Here is a 15,979-nt window from a genome sequence, read left to right as displayed (position 1 = left end):
CTCCAAAACCTGTACGTACCTTTCAGAATTAATGGCGCCTTTACAAATGTGTAAGTTACCCGTGGCTTGGGCCATACCATCACAAATGCTGGCTTTTGAACTTTGCGTCTTCAACAATCTGGATGGTTCTTTTCCTCTTAGGTCCAGAGGAGACGACGTCCACTGTTTTCCAAAAACTATTTGAAATGTGGACCACAGAACTCTTTTCCACTTTGCATCAGTCCATCTTAGATGAACTGGGGCCCAGCGAAGCCAGCGGCAATTCTGGGTGTTTTTGATAAATGGCTCTCGCTTTGTATAGTAGAGTTTTAACTTGCACTTACAGATGTAGCAAGAAACTGTAGTTACTGACAGTGGTTTTCTGAAGTTTTCCTGAGCCCATGTGGTGATATCCTCTACACACTGATGTTGCTTTTTGATGCAGTACCGCCTATGGGATCGAAAGTCATGGGCATTGCCGCATACGTGCAATGATTTCTCCAAATCCTCTGAAACTTTTGATGATATTACGGACCGTAGATGGTGAAATCCCTAAATTCCTTGCAATAGCTCGTAGTGAAATGTTGTTCATAAACTGTTTGACAATTTGCTCACACAAAGTGGTGACCCTTGCCCACCCTTGTTTGTGAATAATTAAGAATTTCATGGAAGCTGCTTTTACACCCAATCATGGCACCCACCTGTTCCCAATTAGCCTGTTCACCTGTGGGATGTTCTAAATACGTGTTTGATGAGCATTCCTCAACTTTGTCAGTCTTTTTTGCTACTTGTGCCAGCTTTTTTGAAACATGTTGCAGGTATCAAATTCCAAATTAGGTAATATTTGCAAAAAGTAAAAAAGTTTACCAGTTCAAACGTCAAGAATCTCGTCTTTGCAGTCAAGTCAATTAAATATAGGTTGAAAAGGATCTGCAAATTATTGTATTTTGTTTTTATTTACAATTTACACAACATGCCAACTTCACTGGTTTTAAGGTTAGTATACAGAATGTGATGTACTGTGTGAAGTGCTCCGTAGAGCACTTAAAAATAAAGAACAAATATAACATCTTTACGGGATTAAAAAAAACTAAACGTAATGTCATCATGTCTCAATGTAAGAAAATATTGATGTTGAAGGACACATGTCAAGTATTAAATCTGTATAAGTGTCTCTATGGAAGTTACAGTTATTACCTAGTTCCAATTTTAAGTTTAAAATGCAAGAGTCCTGTTGATTCTGTTGTATATGTTTTATAACCAAAAAGTTAATCTCAAAAGTAACATGCATTCTGGTAATCAGGTGCTTGCTGGCACAACAAAAGTCTGTTCCTACCGTACTCTGCTCCGGCAGCTTGTGGCCCTTCTTCATGATCCGAGTTAAGTGGTTGCACAGAGCCACAATCCTGAATGAGAGCTATAAAATCGACCCATTGAAAGGCCAAAAATCAATAATAAGCAACATTGATTTCTCAATTGTGCTTGGAGACTTTACCTTCCACCTACGCCTGGCATACTGCCTCTTGAAGTTCTCTAAGTTGACCACCGACAACCTCTTGACCATCGCTTGTTTGGAATTGTGAGGCTGTGGAGACACAAGGGGAAGGAAGAAATAATAATGATAATAATTGCCGAAGTGGACACATTTTAATGAATATGTTTTTAGCATAAAAAAAATGAATTCAAAGTTTTATGAAAACAGTGAATGATTTAATAAAGAAACGTGCACATTGTGTAGATCTGCTTACAGTTTGTTAAAAGCATGATTAAATATATCTGAGGTTTTCAAAAAAATAACCAAGAAAATACGAAATTCAAATAATACAAAAATAATTAAATAAATATGCCGTCGATAAAAGTGCTCTTTAAGAGGAAAGTAACAAATTAAAGCAACATAATAAAATGGAATGAAAAAAAAATGTTGTTCCAATACATTCCATTAAAAAGCTTCATTTATGGCCTCATTTTCACAACACAGTGAAGGCAAATAAGTTATTGCCTCTACTTGCCAAAATCTATCAAATTCGAGCCAACATTAATCGAGCTCGCTTAAACATCAAGCTCCAAGAAATATTTATGACAATCCAATATTTATCCGCTGGGGCTGGACTCCTATAATCCCTACATAAATCAATGTTCCCGTTGTGTGGGAAGTTAGGGGAAGGGTCTGTTTCTGTGCCCTAGTACACAAAGATCCATGGAGGCATGTTTGGATGTGATTGGAGAAGAAGAACTCTGTGAGCTGTGACCTCTCACGCCAACATATTGCTCAACGTCCTCCCAGAAGTCTGTGTTACAGCTGCAAAGCATACTTGCTTTCATTTGAACTTATGTGTAGTCAGCATGTAGACACATACTGAATATTCCCATGACTGTATTCGATTCAAGGGATGTGCTTCCAAATAATTCATATTAAGTTGACTTTGTGAGGGCCTGTTGGGTCTCGGGACGCAGCAGCTCCTCCAGTGTTGCTGCTCCTTGCAGATGCAGAGAGCCCATCACCTCCTGCAGCCACTGCAGCTCCGAGGTCAGCTCCTGCCTGAGCGTGTCCAGGTGACTCTGCCTCTGCTGGTACTTCCCGCTGACGCTGTCCAGGGTGGTCCCCACGCCCGTCAAGTCTTCCTGCAGCAGCCTCCTGGTGATCTCCATTTTGTGAAAATCACAGCGGATTTGAGAGAGTTGCTTTCTGGCGGTTTCCTTCTCCTTTTCGAACCAGGCTTCTTTATCATTGAAGATGGCCAGCAATGCCTCCAGGTCCCCCTGCAGGGTGTGGGGGGCCCCCGCCACCTGCGCCACCCCCATCTCCATCGACCCAATGTCCTCCACCGCGTGGGAGAAACGCTCAAAGTTGGCGTACGTGTTGTTCTGGCACATGTTGGAGTGGGATTCCAGGGTGTACTCCTTCAAGCGCTTGGTCTTAAGCTGCTCAGCTTCCAGGACGGCGATGTCTGGCGGGCGGCCACAGGTCTTCTGACACAAGGATGGAGGAACACTGAGTCAGAGGCTGCAGAAGTGGTTCTGTAGGGTTAGTGTTTGTGACCCTACAGCAGAAGCCATGGCAGGGGTAAGAGCATCCACAGCACATTACCGCTGTGTTAGATGCTTCCTGGTGTCATGCTGGTGTCCACACGTTGCACATCAAAAGCAACAATCGCATGCATGGATGCAAACATTAAATATCACCACTGGTGCTTGTCATCAAGATAACAGTTAGTGATATTTAGCCACTAACTGTGGCAATGTGTCGGGGTAACCGCTTGTTATCTTTAAATATCTAGTCGTCATTTCCTTCTAAAATAAAGTCTGACACTTGTCCGTCTGCCATACCCTTTCTCTGTGTTGCATAGGAAACTGTATTGTATTTATTTTTGCAGAGCTAGATTAAAGGGAGCTGGGGCTACAATGTATAGAGCCAGTACTAATTTTTGCTAAAGGGGCTCCTCTGATGCTGACAATTTTGGAACGTATTTCATAGTTCTGAACCCAAAAATGATGTCTACAGGTAAAATGACAGCCAAAATGGACACAGTAGGTAGGTTTGTTTTCAAGTGAGTTTCAGCACATTTTGGAACGCCCACTTTTAACTCTAAAATGTGGGCGGGCCTGCATCAGAGACGCATCCTCGCTCATCCATGCAGACTGGACACTGGCCGAGAGTTAGTGGGCAGGCGAGGGTGGAGTCGGCTCTCTTGGTTGCTTTGTTGGGTCTGCTCCTGTCTGTGGCTATGCTCCCCCCACCCCAGCAGATGATGGCGTGCAACACCGCAGAGGCCACCACAGTGTATATGATTTGTTGTTGTTGTTGTTGTTATTTTACTTTTGTAGACGGCTGGTTGCATCAGTTCTGTTTTTTTAATTTTTGTAATGTCCTTTGTGCTTTGATGTTTCCCTCTTACACACATGCTTACGTGTGCTATTGCGATGAGGTTTTTCCCTTGGCCCCAGTCCCCCCTTGGACCCTCTCTCCAGGGTCCCAGGATTACACTTAATATTGTTTTTCTCTTGTGTCTGCTCTTGAATGAGATTGTGTTGAAAATCGTAATTTCCCCATTGGGGTTAATAAAGTTTTCCCGATTCTGATTCTGATTCTGATGAGCTTGCGGACGTCACTTACAGAAGAGTGGAGGCAATTTCATATTACGTAGTATGTGTTTTGGTAGCATCTTCATACTGCATTCGAAGGAATGATCAAATATGTCTGCAAGATGCATTGTTGCAGGTTGTAGCAATACAACTAAATAAGGGGTCAGCCTGCATACAATTCCCTTTGATAGAAATATGAGGAAAGTATGGACCTCTCCATTCAAATTGACCCGTGCAAAATAGGATAAAAAAAGCGAGAAGAGAGTAATTTGCAACAATCATTTAAGTAATTTCAAGAAGAAAGGTTTTGGATGGGGTTTAATAGACTCGAGCCAAATGCAATTATGAAAATCAGGAGCACCACTGAGGTGAGAAAGACTAAACCAGAACCTGTGGGAAACTGAAAAGGAAGAGCAGACCTGGTGCTCAAAGATGGAACAAAACGAAGGTGAGCTGCTGGTATTCTATTGTGCATCCTCTTCTACTGATGTTTTCCTCCAGATGGCTGAGGGAGCATGAGGAAACACTAGGGCCTGACAATAAACTAATATCGATGTATATCGCGATAGACATTAAAGTTAAAGTCCCACACTAGGTGTGGTGAAATTTGTCCTCTGCATTTGGCCCATCCCCATGTTCACCCCCTGGGAGGTGAGGGGAGCAGTGAGCAGCAGCACGCTCCACGCTCGGGAATCATTTGGGGATTCAACCCCATATTCCAACCCTTGATGCTGAGTGCCAAGCAGGGAGGGGTCCCATTTTTATAGCCTTTGGTCTTGAACTCACAACCTTCCAGTCTCAGGGAGGACACTCCAACCACAAGGCCACTGAGCTGCATGTAATCTAAGAAACCGGAAGTTAAGAAGCAAGGTTGGTTGCATGAACAAAGGTACTCGCTACCTGGTAACCAACCAGCACAGGAATTGATCACTGAACAGTGGGAGCGACATGCTAACAGCCAATCAGGTAACAGTAATAACGATCACGTTTCGGTTGCACCATCTTGTTGTCTCGCGGTTGATTCTTTGCATCGAATTAGAAGAGAAAGCAAAAATGAGTGGTGCAGAGAGTAACAAAATTGTCGATAAAACAGGAAAAGCCAACTCGACAGTATGGCAGTAAATGTTTTATAATGGACCTAAGTTCAACCAACGTGGTCGGTAGAATATGCAAGGTGCTTGTCCACACCAAGGCTGGTAATCACACACCACACCCCTGAGCAGAGCCGTAACTTCCCGGCACTAACCCTGCAGAAAATTAATCTTTTTAGGTTTCTCTAGGTTTACATTTCACACTTTGCACTATTTTTGTTACACTTTATAAACCATTTTTTACGCATTCCTTATTTTTGCACCCCAATTTTAAGAGGTTATTGTTAAGTGTTCAATGTGATATGAAAATTATGTTTCCATTGATTGAGTGTTTTCCATGGTTGTGTTGACATTTCCTTTTATAGCTGAAGGGGTTATAATCAGCAGAAGGTAAATTGTTTAGAAAAAAATTACATTTAATGTATTTTTCTCCTGGTCAATCGGTCATAAAAAATACCAATAATTATTGATATCGACCGATACAAGACACCTATATGGTGATACAGTTTTAAGCCATATATCCCCGGCCTTAGGAAACACAGACTATGGTGTCAATGGAAGATGAGCTGGAAGAGCAGGGAAGTCCGGAAATGGTGATCTTTTATATTTATTTTTTTTGTTCATAATACGTAACTATATCAGTTTTAAAGTAGTCATGGACCAGAGTGACAAAAACATGCAATTAAACGATCAAAATAATAGATTGGCATGCCTTTATCCACACAAGGAAATGAGCTCCAGTTCTGTAATGACATCACCTCAAAAGGGGACAGAATATCAAGTCTAGCTATGTTCCATATACTGTTAGTTATCTACCCATTACTCAAAAACTAATTGATATTATCATTTAGATTCATTTTCAGGAGAAGAAAATACATAGAGAACTTCTTTGTGAAATGTTATACATCTGGAAGCTATGGGTCCTTTAAGTTCTTTTAATGTCAATTTAAATGTTATTTATACTTATTTATTAATATTTAAATTCCTTTACATTGGAACAACTTTAACTGTGTGTTGTGCCAAACAGGTATTGGACAGACTATCTTTAATTTATTGCTTTTGGAAGATAAACCCACATTTTTTTTAACTAGAGTTATGCATGTTATCAAACATTATGCTCCGTATCATGCATAATTGTTCAGCAAGATGGGCGACACCGTGTCGAATAAAATCAAACAAATTTGGGGAAAACAGTGGACACATGCTGCACAAAATGTTTTATATATGACCATAATTTCAGTGCGTATAAGCCGGTTAGGGCATATTAATTTTTTCACACACTCTAGGCATTCTCTCGATGAACTTCAAGCCATAGTTAGTATAGTGAATTATATTTATTTAGCGCTTTTCTCTAGTGACTCAAAGCGCTTTACAAAGTGAAACCCAATATCTAAGTTACATTCAAACCAGTGTGGGTGGCACTGGGAGCAGGTGGGTAACGTGTCTTGCCCAAGGACACAACGGCAGTGACTAGGATGGCGGAAGCGGGAATCGAACCTGCAACCCTCAAGTTGCTGGCACGGCCACTCTACCAACCGAGCTATGCTGCCCCTGAAAGGGCTTTCACTGCACGGGTGTGCTTGAAGCTCATCGAGAGAATGCCAAGAGTTTGCAAAGCAGTAATCGGAGCAATGGGTCGTTATTTTGAAGAAACTAGACTATAAAACATATTTTCACCTTTTTTTTTTAAGTTTATTCATAGTTTTGATGCCTTCAGGCACAATCTACAATGTAAATAGTCATAAAAATAAAGAAAACACATTGAATGAGGAGAAGGTGTGTCCAAACTTTTGGCCTGTACTATACATAAAAGACAATTAACAAGCATATTAAAAGCACTTCTCAATGGGATGCCTTGATTATTATTTTTTTTATTATCCAAACTATTAATTCAATTTAAGGAAACAGAATGCCAAGAAGAGCGCTTCCTTGGGAGCTCATTAGACTGTGTCGGCGAGTATAAAGGTCCCATTCGGTCTGTTGTTGTTAACAGATCAACACGCTCTCAAATGGTAAGATACAACTGCACTTCCTACAGTGTAAAAGCCACACACACACACACACACACACACACACACACACACACACACACACACACACACACACACACGCACGCACACACAGTACCTTAATCCAAGGATGGTTGAGGGCTTCTTGTATGCTCATGCGTTTCCTAAAGTGAGAAAATGCAGCTGAGTAAACAGACAGTGATGCAAACCCCCTCAGGATCACATTGAGCTTAATACAAACAGTTTAGGTTTCAAATCCTAGAGGTGCAACACAATGGGAAACACATGTGAAAGGCAACAAGAACAAGATCCGTCGTTGTGCATTGTGACTTTTTGTGAGAGGGCCATTGTTGTTAACGTCGTACCTCGTGTCCTTCACCAGCAGCTGCCTGATGAAGCTCTTGGCCAGCTCGCTCGTGTTGCTGAAGAACTCCTCGTCGAACTCGTAGTTCATGGCGGAGATGTTGCCTAACGTCTCTTGCTTCGTGTCGCCGAGGAAAGGCGATGCGCCGCTCAAGCTGAAAAAAAAAACACGTTGACTTGACTATTGTTTACGGATTTTGAAGTACATCTAAGTTTAGGAGTCAACTTACAGTATATATGTGATGACACCAATGCTCCTGTAAGAAGATTAAAGCATGTTTGTAGATACTGCGTACACACAGTGTACACTATGATATAAAACTCATATACTCATACCACATGTCTGCTTCCAACCCCAAGGTCTCATAGTTAACTATCTCTGGAGCTGGAAAATACACACACACACGCACACACACACACGCACACAAACACACACACACACAAACATCACAAACAGGTTGTACTTCACAGAACAGACATTCATGAATAATTTAAAAAAAACAACAACTTACCAACAAACTCAGGGGTTCCAAAAATGTCTTTAAAATCTGATCCGTCTTCCATTTTATGTGCCAGTCCGAAATCGATGATTTTAATGCGGGGTAGATGAACATTTCTGTCCAGCAGCATTATGTTTTCAGGCTGAAGTCAACAAAGTCAACAATTATTTTCCAACTAATCCCCAGTTTTTTTAATACACATACTGTCATAAAATAATACAACAAAGTACCTTTTTGAAGGGGCCTTAAGTGTCAGCATTAGAAAAAACATTGCGATGTATGTTATTGTCATATTTATGTAGTAATACATGTAAAGGTCGCACAGTATTTTCAACATTCTTGTAACTGAATTATATTAACTGGAAAATAGAAAATAAAAACATTTAAAAATAAGATAAAAATAATATATATATATATATATATATATATATATATATATATATATATATATATATATATATATATATATATATATATATATATATATATATATATATATATATATATATATATATATATATATATATATTAGGGCTGCAAATCTTTGGTTGTCCCACGATTTGATTCAATATCGATTCTTGGGGGTCACGATTCGACAATGTATCGATTTTTTCAATTCAACGCGGGTCTCGATTCAAAAACGATATTTTTCCGATTCAAAAGGATTCTGTATTCATTCAATACATAGGATTTCAGCAGGGTCTACCCCAGTCTGCTGACATGCTAGCAGAGTAGTAGATTTTTTTTAAAAGCTTTTATAATTGTAAAGGACAATGTTTTATCAACTGATTGCAATAATGTAAATTTGTTTTAACTATTAAACAAACCAAAAATATGACTTATTTTATCTTTGTAAAAGATTGTCAAGTTTATGAGATGCGATGCAAAAGTAAGCCACTGTGACACTACTGCTCTTTTTTTTTTATTTTTTATAAATGCCTAATAATAAATGTCTAATGTAAATGAGGGACTTTTAATCACTGCTATGCTGAAATTATAACTAATATTGATATTGTTGTTGATAATATTCATTTTTGTTTCACTACTTCTGGTTTGTTCTGTGTGGTGTTTGTGTCTCCTCTCAATTGCTCTGTTTATTGCAGTTCTGAGTGTTGCTGGGTCAGGTTTGGTTTTGAAATTGGATTGCATTGTTATGGTATTGCTGTGTAGTGGTTTGTTGGATTGATTTAAAAAAATAAAAATGAAAAAAAATAATTTTTTATTAAAAATGAGAATCGCACAACGTATTCGATTCGATTCGTATTCGAATAGATTTTTTCCCACAACCTTAATATATATATATATATATATATATATATATATATATATATATATATATATATATGTGTGTGTGTGTGTGTGTGCGGGGGGGGATCACAAGACTACTTCATCTCTACAGAACTGTTTCATGAGGGGTTCCCTCAATTGTCAGGAGATTTTAATGGAAGCGTTCACATACCATGGTTTGTATAGGGCACAGAGTGTGTAGGTACAGGCAGGTGTAGGGGCGTGGTGATTGGCTCATGTGTTACCTAGAAGTTGTTCCCGTCTGTGATGGCACCTCCTAGGTAACACATGAAGTAATCACCACGCCCCTACACCTGCCTGTACCTACCCACTCTGTGCCCTATACAAACCATGGTATGTGAATGCTTCCATTAAAATCTCCTGACGATTGAGGGAACCCCTCATGAAACAGTTCTGTAGAGATGAAGTAGTCTTGTGATTTTTCCCACACACACATACATTGCGCTCTACCACGGTATCGAGCACTATTCTCTGGATGATCTAATTAAGATATATAACTTAAATAGATTATTCAGAGAATAGTGCTCGATATATATATATATATATATATATATATATATATATATATATATATATATATATATATATATATATATATATTACGGATGCACCGAAATTAAAATTTGTGGCCGAAGCCGAATAAAATTTAAACGCTTGGCCGAAGGCCGAATACCGAATAATGAATGCAGTTTTTCACAATTTTTTTTATATTGCATAAATAGCCTAGAATAAATATTTAGACATGTTTTTCAAATAAAGTATTTTTTTATTGAATATTGACATTTTTGTAATATTCCAGTAGCCTTTGCTTTTCAAAAAAAGCACAAAGTTTTTCATTTATATTTGGCCTTCAAACAAAACATGCATTCCAAAAAAAAATAAAGTGCATTAAAGTGGATAAACCCACAACAAATGAATTATTGTCCTTTTGGCAAAAGTCTGCTTAGCCACAGTAGATATGCTAGAATGTAAACAGCAGGCTCAAGTAAATCTCAATTAAGTGTGTGTTTGTAACCTCTTACACTTATACAGGTAGCCTACACAACAGTGAAGTGAAGTGAAGAGAATTATATTTATATAGCGCTTTTCTCTAGTGACTCAAAGCGCTTTACATAGTGAAAGCCAATATCTAAGTTACATTTAAACCAGTGTGGGTGGCACTGGGAGCAGGCGGGTAAAGTGTCTTGCCCAAGGACACAATGGCAGTGACTAGGATGGCGGAACCGGGAATCGAACCTGCAACCCTCAAGTTGCTGGCACAGCCGCTCTACCAACCGAGCTATGCAGGCTAATAATGTCAACAGAGGCCCCACTAAATCTCAATAAGTGTGTGCTTGTAACCTCATACACTTATACAGGTACACAACATATCCCAACGTCACCGCGTCACTGCACGTTGGTTGATTGCGTCACCGCGTCAAAAAATTGCGTCACACGCCACTATTCGGCCTTGTTTTTAACTCATTCCACCGAAGGCCGAATGTGGCTTTTTTTGCCATATTCGGCCGAATATATATATATATATATATATATATATATATATATATATATTAATATAACTCCTCTCTGAGCTGCAACCTTATCGTGGTAGAGGAGTTTGCGTGTCCCAATGATCCTAGGAGCTATGTTGTCCGGGGGCATAAAGCCCCCTGGTAGGGTCTCCCAAGGCAAACAGGTTCTAGGTGAGGGATCAGACAAAGAGCAGCTCGAAGACCTTTATGAAGAAGAAACATCATGGACCCAGATTTCCCTCGCCCGGACGCGGGTCACCGGGGCCCCCCTCTGGAGCCAGGCCCGGAGGTGGGGCACGATGGCGAGCGCCTGGTGGCCGGGCCTGTTCCCATGGGGCCCGGCCGGGCACAGCCCGAAGAGGCAACGTGGGTCCCCCCTCCAATGGGCTCACCACCCATAGCAGGGGCCATAGAGGTCGGGTGCATTGTGAGCTGGGCGACAGCCGAAGGCAGGGCACTTGGCGGTCCGATCCTCGGCTACAGAAGCTAGCTCTTGGGACATGGAACGTCACGTCACTGGGGGGGAAAGAGCCTGAGCTAGTGCGCGAAGTCGAGAAATTCCGGCTGGATATAGTCGGACTCACTTCGACGCACAGCAAGGGCTCTGGAACCACTTCTCTCGAGAGGGATTGGACCCTCTTCCACTCTGGCGTTGCCGGCAGTGAGAGGCGACGGGCTGGGGTGGCAATTCTTGTTTCCCCCCGGCTCAAAGCCTGTACGTTGGAGTTCAACCCGGTGGACGAAAGGGTAGCCTCCCTCCGCCTTCGGGTGGGGGGACGGGTCCTGACTGTTGTTTGTGCTTATGCACCAAACAGCAGTTCAGAGTACCCACCCTTTTTGGGAACGCTCGAGGGAGTACTGGAAAGTGCTCCCCCGGGTGATTCCCTTGTCCTACTGGGAGATTTTAACGCTCACGTTGGCAACGACAGTGAAACCTGGAGAGGCGTGATTGGGAAGAATGGCCGCCCGGATCTGAACCCGAGTGGTGTTTTGTTATTGGACTTTTGTGCTCGTCACAGTTTGTCCATAACAAACACCATGTTCAAACATAAGGGTGTCCATATGTGCACTTGGCACCAGGACACCCTAGGCCGCAGTTCCATGATCGACTTTGTAGTTGTGTCATCGGATTTGCGGCCTCATGTTATGGACACTCGGGTGAAGAGAGGGGCGGAGCTTTCTACCGATCACCACCTGGTGGTGAGTTGGCTGCGATGGTGGGGGAGGATGCCGGACAGACTTGGGAGGCCCAAACGCATTGTGAGGGTCTGCTGGGAACGTCTGGCAGAGTCTCCTGTCAGACAAAGTTTCAATTCCCACCTCCGGAAGAACTTTGAACATGTCACGAGGGAGGTGCTGGACATTGAGTCCGAGTGGACCATGTTCCGCACCTCTATTGTCGAGGCGGCAGATCGGAGCTGTGGCCGCAAGGTAGTTGGTGCCTGTCGGGGCGGCAATCCTAAAACCCCTTGGTGGACACCAGCGGTGAGGGATGCCGTCAAGCTGAAGAAGGAGTCCTATCGGGTCCTTTTGGCTCATAGGACTCCGGAGGCAGTGGACAGGTACCGACAGGCCAAGCGGTGTGCAGCTTCAGCGGTCGCGGAGGCAAAAACTCGGACATGGGAAGAGTTCGGGGAAGCCATGGAAAACGACTTCCGGACGGCTTCGAAGCGATTCTGGACCACCGTCCGCCGCCTCAGGAAGGGGAAGCAGTGCACTATCAACACCGTGTATGGTGCGGATGGTGTTCTGCTGACCTCGACTGCGGATGTTGTGGATAGGTGGAAGGAATACTTCAAAGACCTCCTCAATCCCACCAACACGTCTTCCTATGAGGAAGCAGTGCCTGGGGAATCTGTGGTGGTCTCTCCTATTTCTGGGGCTGAGGTCGCTGAGGTAGTTAAAAAGCTCCTCGGTGGCAAGGCCCCAGGGGTGGACGAGATCCGCCCGGAGTTCCTTAAGGCTCTGGATGCTGTGGGGCTGTCTTGGTTGACAAGACTTTGCAGCATCGCGTGGACATCGGGGGCGGTACCTCTGGATTGGCAGACCGGGGTGGTGGTTCCTCTCTTTAAGAAGGGGGACCGGAGGGTGTGTTCCAACTATCGTGGGATCACACTCCTCAGCCTTCCCGGTAAGGTTTATTCAGGTGTACTGGAGAGGAGGCTACGTCGGATAGTCGAACCTCGGATTCAGGAGGAACAGTGTGGTTTTCGTCCTGGTCGTGGAACTGTGGACCAGCTCTATACTCTCGGCAGGGTTCTTGAGGGTGCATGGGAGTTTGCCCAACCAGTCTACATGTGCTTTGTGGACTTGGAGAAGGCATTCGACCGTGTCCCTCGGGAAGTCCTGTGGGGAGTGCTCAGAGAGTATGGGGTATCGGACTGTCTTATTGTGGCGGTCCGTTCCCTGTACGGTCAGTGCCAGAGCTTGGTCCGCATTGCCGGCAGTAAGTCGAACACATTTCCAGTGAGGGTTGGACTCCGCCAAGGCTGTCCTTTGTCACCGATTCTGTTCATAACTTTTATGGACAGAATTTCTAGGCGCAGTCAAGGCGTTGAGGGGTTCCGGTTTGGTAACCGCAGGATTAGGTCTCTGCTTTTTGCAGATGATGTGGTCCTGATGGCTTCATCTGACCGGGATCTTCAGCTCTCGCTGGATCGTTTCGCAGCCGAGTGTGAAGTGACCGGAATGAGAATCAGCACCTCCAAGTCCGAGTCCATGGTTCTCGCCCGGAAAAGGGTGGAGTGCCATCTCCGGGTTGGGGAGGAGACCCTGCCCCAAGTGGAGGAGTTCAAGTACCTAGGAGTCTTGTTCACGAGTGAGGGAAGAGTGGATCGTGAGATCGACAGGCGGATCGGTGCGGCGTCTTCAGTAATGCGGACGTTGTACCGGTCCGTTGTGGTGAAGAAGGAGCTGAGCCGGAAGGTAAAGCTCTCAATTTACCGGTCGATCTACGTTCCCATCCTCACCTATGGTCATGAGCTTTGGGTCATGACCGAAAGGATAAGATCACGGGTACAAGTGGCCGAAATGAGTTTCCTCCGCCGTGTGGCGGGGCTCTCCCTTAGAGATAGGGTGAGAAGCTCTGCCATCCGGGAGGAACTCAAAGTAAAGCCGCTGCTCCTTCACATCGAGAGGAGCCAGATGAGGTGGTTCGGGCATCTGGTCGGGATGCCACCCGAACGCCTCCCTAGGGAGGTGTTTAGGGCACGTCCAACCGGTAGGAGGCCACGGGGAAGACCCAGGACACGTTGGGAAGACTATGTCTCCCGGCTGGCCTGGGAACGCCTCGGGATCCCCCGGGAAGAGCTAGACGAAGTGGCTGGGGAGAGGGAAGTCTGGGTTTCCCTGCTTAGGCTGTTGCCCCCGCGACCCGACCTCGGATAAGCGGAAGATGATGGATGGATGGATGGATATATATATAAAATGGGGTAAATAATTAATATTTTTGTAATTTAAAACATTACATTTACTGATCTATTTAATCAAAGTCACACCGAAAACAATATTTAAGAATCAATACATTAAATAAAATGCTAATCAAGTAATTTATGAGAAATGTTTGTTTATGTCAACTATTTGCCCTAAAATATGCAGTGAGACTATACAGTGGGTTTTATTCGATTACTTCAACTAATTGATAGATGAGACAATTACTAAAATAATCGATATCTGCCTGAAGCCCTAGGATTTTCACAAACAACATTTGATGAAATGATCAATAGGTTTATTTTTGTGAGTATATGCGAATTGAATTATATACGATATGAATTCCTGTCTGCAATGAGGTGGCGACTTGTCCAGGGTGTACCCCGTCTTCCGCCCGATTGTAGCTGAACAAGGCACCAGTGCCCCCCGCGATCCCAAAGGGAATAAGCGGTAGAAAATGGATGGATGGATGGATGGATGAATTGTCACGGATCAGGTGATTATGTATTTTATTCATAAATAGGAATCCGATGATCTTAGTTAGCAATGGGGCATGTCACTATACGCTCTTGCTCCTTTTCGGAAACACATGTTTCTTTGTTTTCTTTTATTATCACTGTTGTTTTTTGCATATGATACAATTGAATTGAGATGATTTTCTTTGTTTAAATTGTGTAGATGGGTTGTTGTTTTGGAAATAAGTTGGTGAAATATTATTATTCAAAACATTTGTCAGTGTTTGTTTGTTGCATTTTAAAATACCAATAAATCATCCAAATAATAATGATTTTCATCATTATTTATCAAATATATTGTATTTTAGTTGTCAATTTTTGTCATATTATTTGTTCATTGCTTTGCTGACTATGCAGGATTTTCATCACAAAATATGTTTCTTCAAAAAAGGATAAAATAAATACTACGCACCAAAACACAATCAATAAGATTGCATTTAAGTTCATATCTCTTGCTAAACAACAGCAAGTGCAGGGCCAGAGCTGCAGACTGACAGGACAGTGACTGTGAGAGTGCAGCGTGGGCGACATTGCTCCACGAAAGTGATGAGATAACCTTGTGGTGTTTGTAGCTGAGAGCTTGGACCTCAGAAAACAGGAAGGAAGTGTGGTTCACAATAGCCTCACAATTCTTACATCAGAAATATTTCACATTAGTTCCTAATACCGGTAGACATACAGCATTTTACCACGTATGTCAATGATTGTTATGTACCTTTAAGTCAAAATGTGCAATCCTTTTCGAGTGAAGGTACTGGACTCCATCCAGGATTTGTTTAATAAACTGAGCGGCCTCCTCTTCACAAAGCGACTCCTTGCGAGCCAGGAAATCGAACAGCTCTCCACCAGAAACGCTGTAACATACAAACACACACACACACACACTGAGTAACTCATCCTGGAAGCTCTCAAACTTTATCAGTGTGTGTTCTCAAGATTAGGATGCGCTCAAATAGGATGCCAGGGATACTTCTAGCCACGGTGCGTGTTAGTTTTCAGTCAGCCCACCATTCCGACAGCACGATTCACTGTTCTGCCCATCATTTTGTGGTGAAAAGCTCCACATACAAAGTGTTCTTTGAGCAGCTGGCAGTCACATTGAAAACATGATTGACTGAATGACGCACTGGGTGAGGTCACGCTGTTAAGACAAAAGCCGTCACACGCTTCATTCTTGCTTTGATTAACTAG

At 42.8% G+C, this 15,979-nt stretch overlaps 1 protein-coding gene across 4 annotated transcripts in view; it reads right to left on the bottom strand.

Annotated features, from left to right (window-relative positions):
- The window catches only part of LOC133563525 (death-associated protein kinase 2-like), a 74,470-nt gene that overhangs the window by 8,243 nt on the left and 50,248 nt on the right, over nucleotides 1–15,979 (bottom strand). For 3 of the 4 annotated variants that reach the window (XM_061917685.1, XM_061917686.1, XM_061917687.1), the window contains 8 exons: nucleotides 15,504–15,642; nucleotides 8,038–8,167; nucleotides 7,862–7,910; nucleotides 7,756–7,782; nucleotides 7,528–7,680; nucleotides 7,281–7,326; nucleotides 1,475–1,564; nucleotides 1,316–1,396 (listed from right to left, as the gene is read on the bottom strand). In XM_061917685.1, coding sequence (XP_061773669.1) covers nucleotides 1,316–1,396; nucleotides 1,475–1,564; nucleotides 7,281–7,326; nucleotides 7,528–7,680; nucleotides 7,756–7,782; nucleotides 7,862–7,910; nucleotides 8,038–8,167; nucleotides 15,504–15,642 — 715 coding nt within the window. Of the gene's footprint in view, nucleotides 1–1,315; nucleotides 1,397–1,474; nucleotides 1,565–1,759; nucleotides 2,950–7,280; nucleotides 7,327–7,527; nucleotides 7,681–7,755; nucleotides 7,783–7,861; nucleotides 7,911–8,037; nucleotides 8,168–15,503; nucleotides 15,643–15,979 lie in introns of those variants that run through there. The other variant, XM_061917688.1, reaches the window with a different exon arrangement.

The sequence above is a fragment of the Nerophis ophidion genome, linkage group LG12 (genome assembly GCF_033978795.1).
Source record: "Nerophis ophidion isolate RoL-2023_Sa linkage group LG12, RoL_Noph_v1.0, whole genome shotgun sequence".
Classification (NCBI taxonomy): domain Eukaryota; kingdom Metazoa; phylum Chordata; class Actinopteri; order Syngnathiformes; family Syngnathidae; genus Nerophis; species Nerophis ophidion.
The sequence above is the reverse complement of the archived record's forward strand: the minus strand, read 5'-3'. Positions and strand labels throughout refer to the sequence as shown.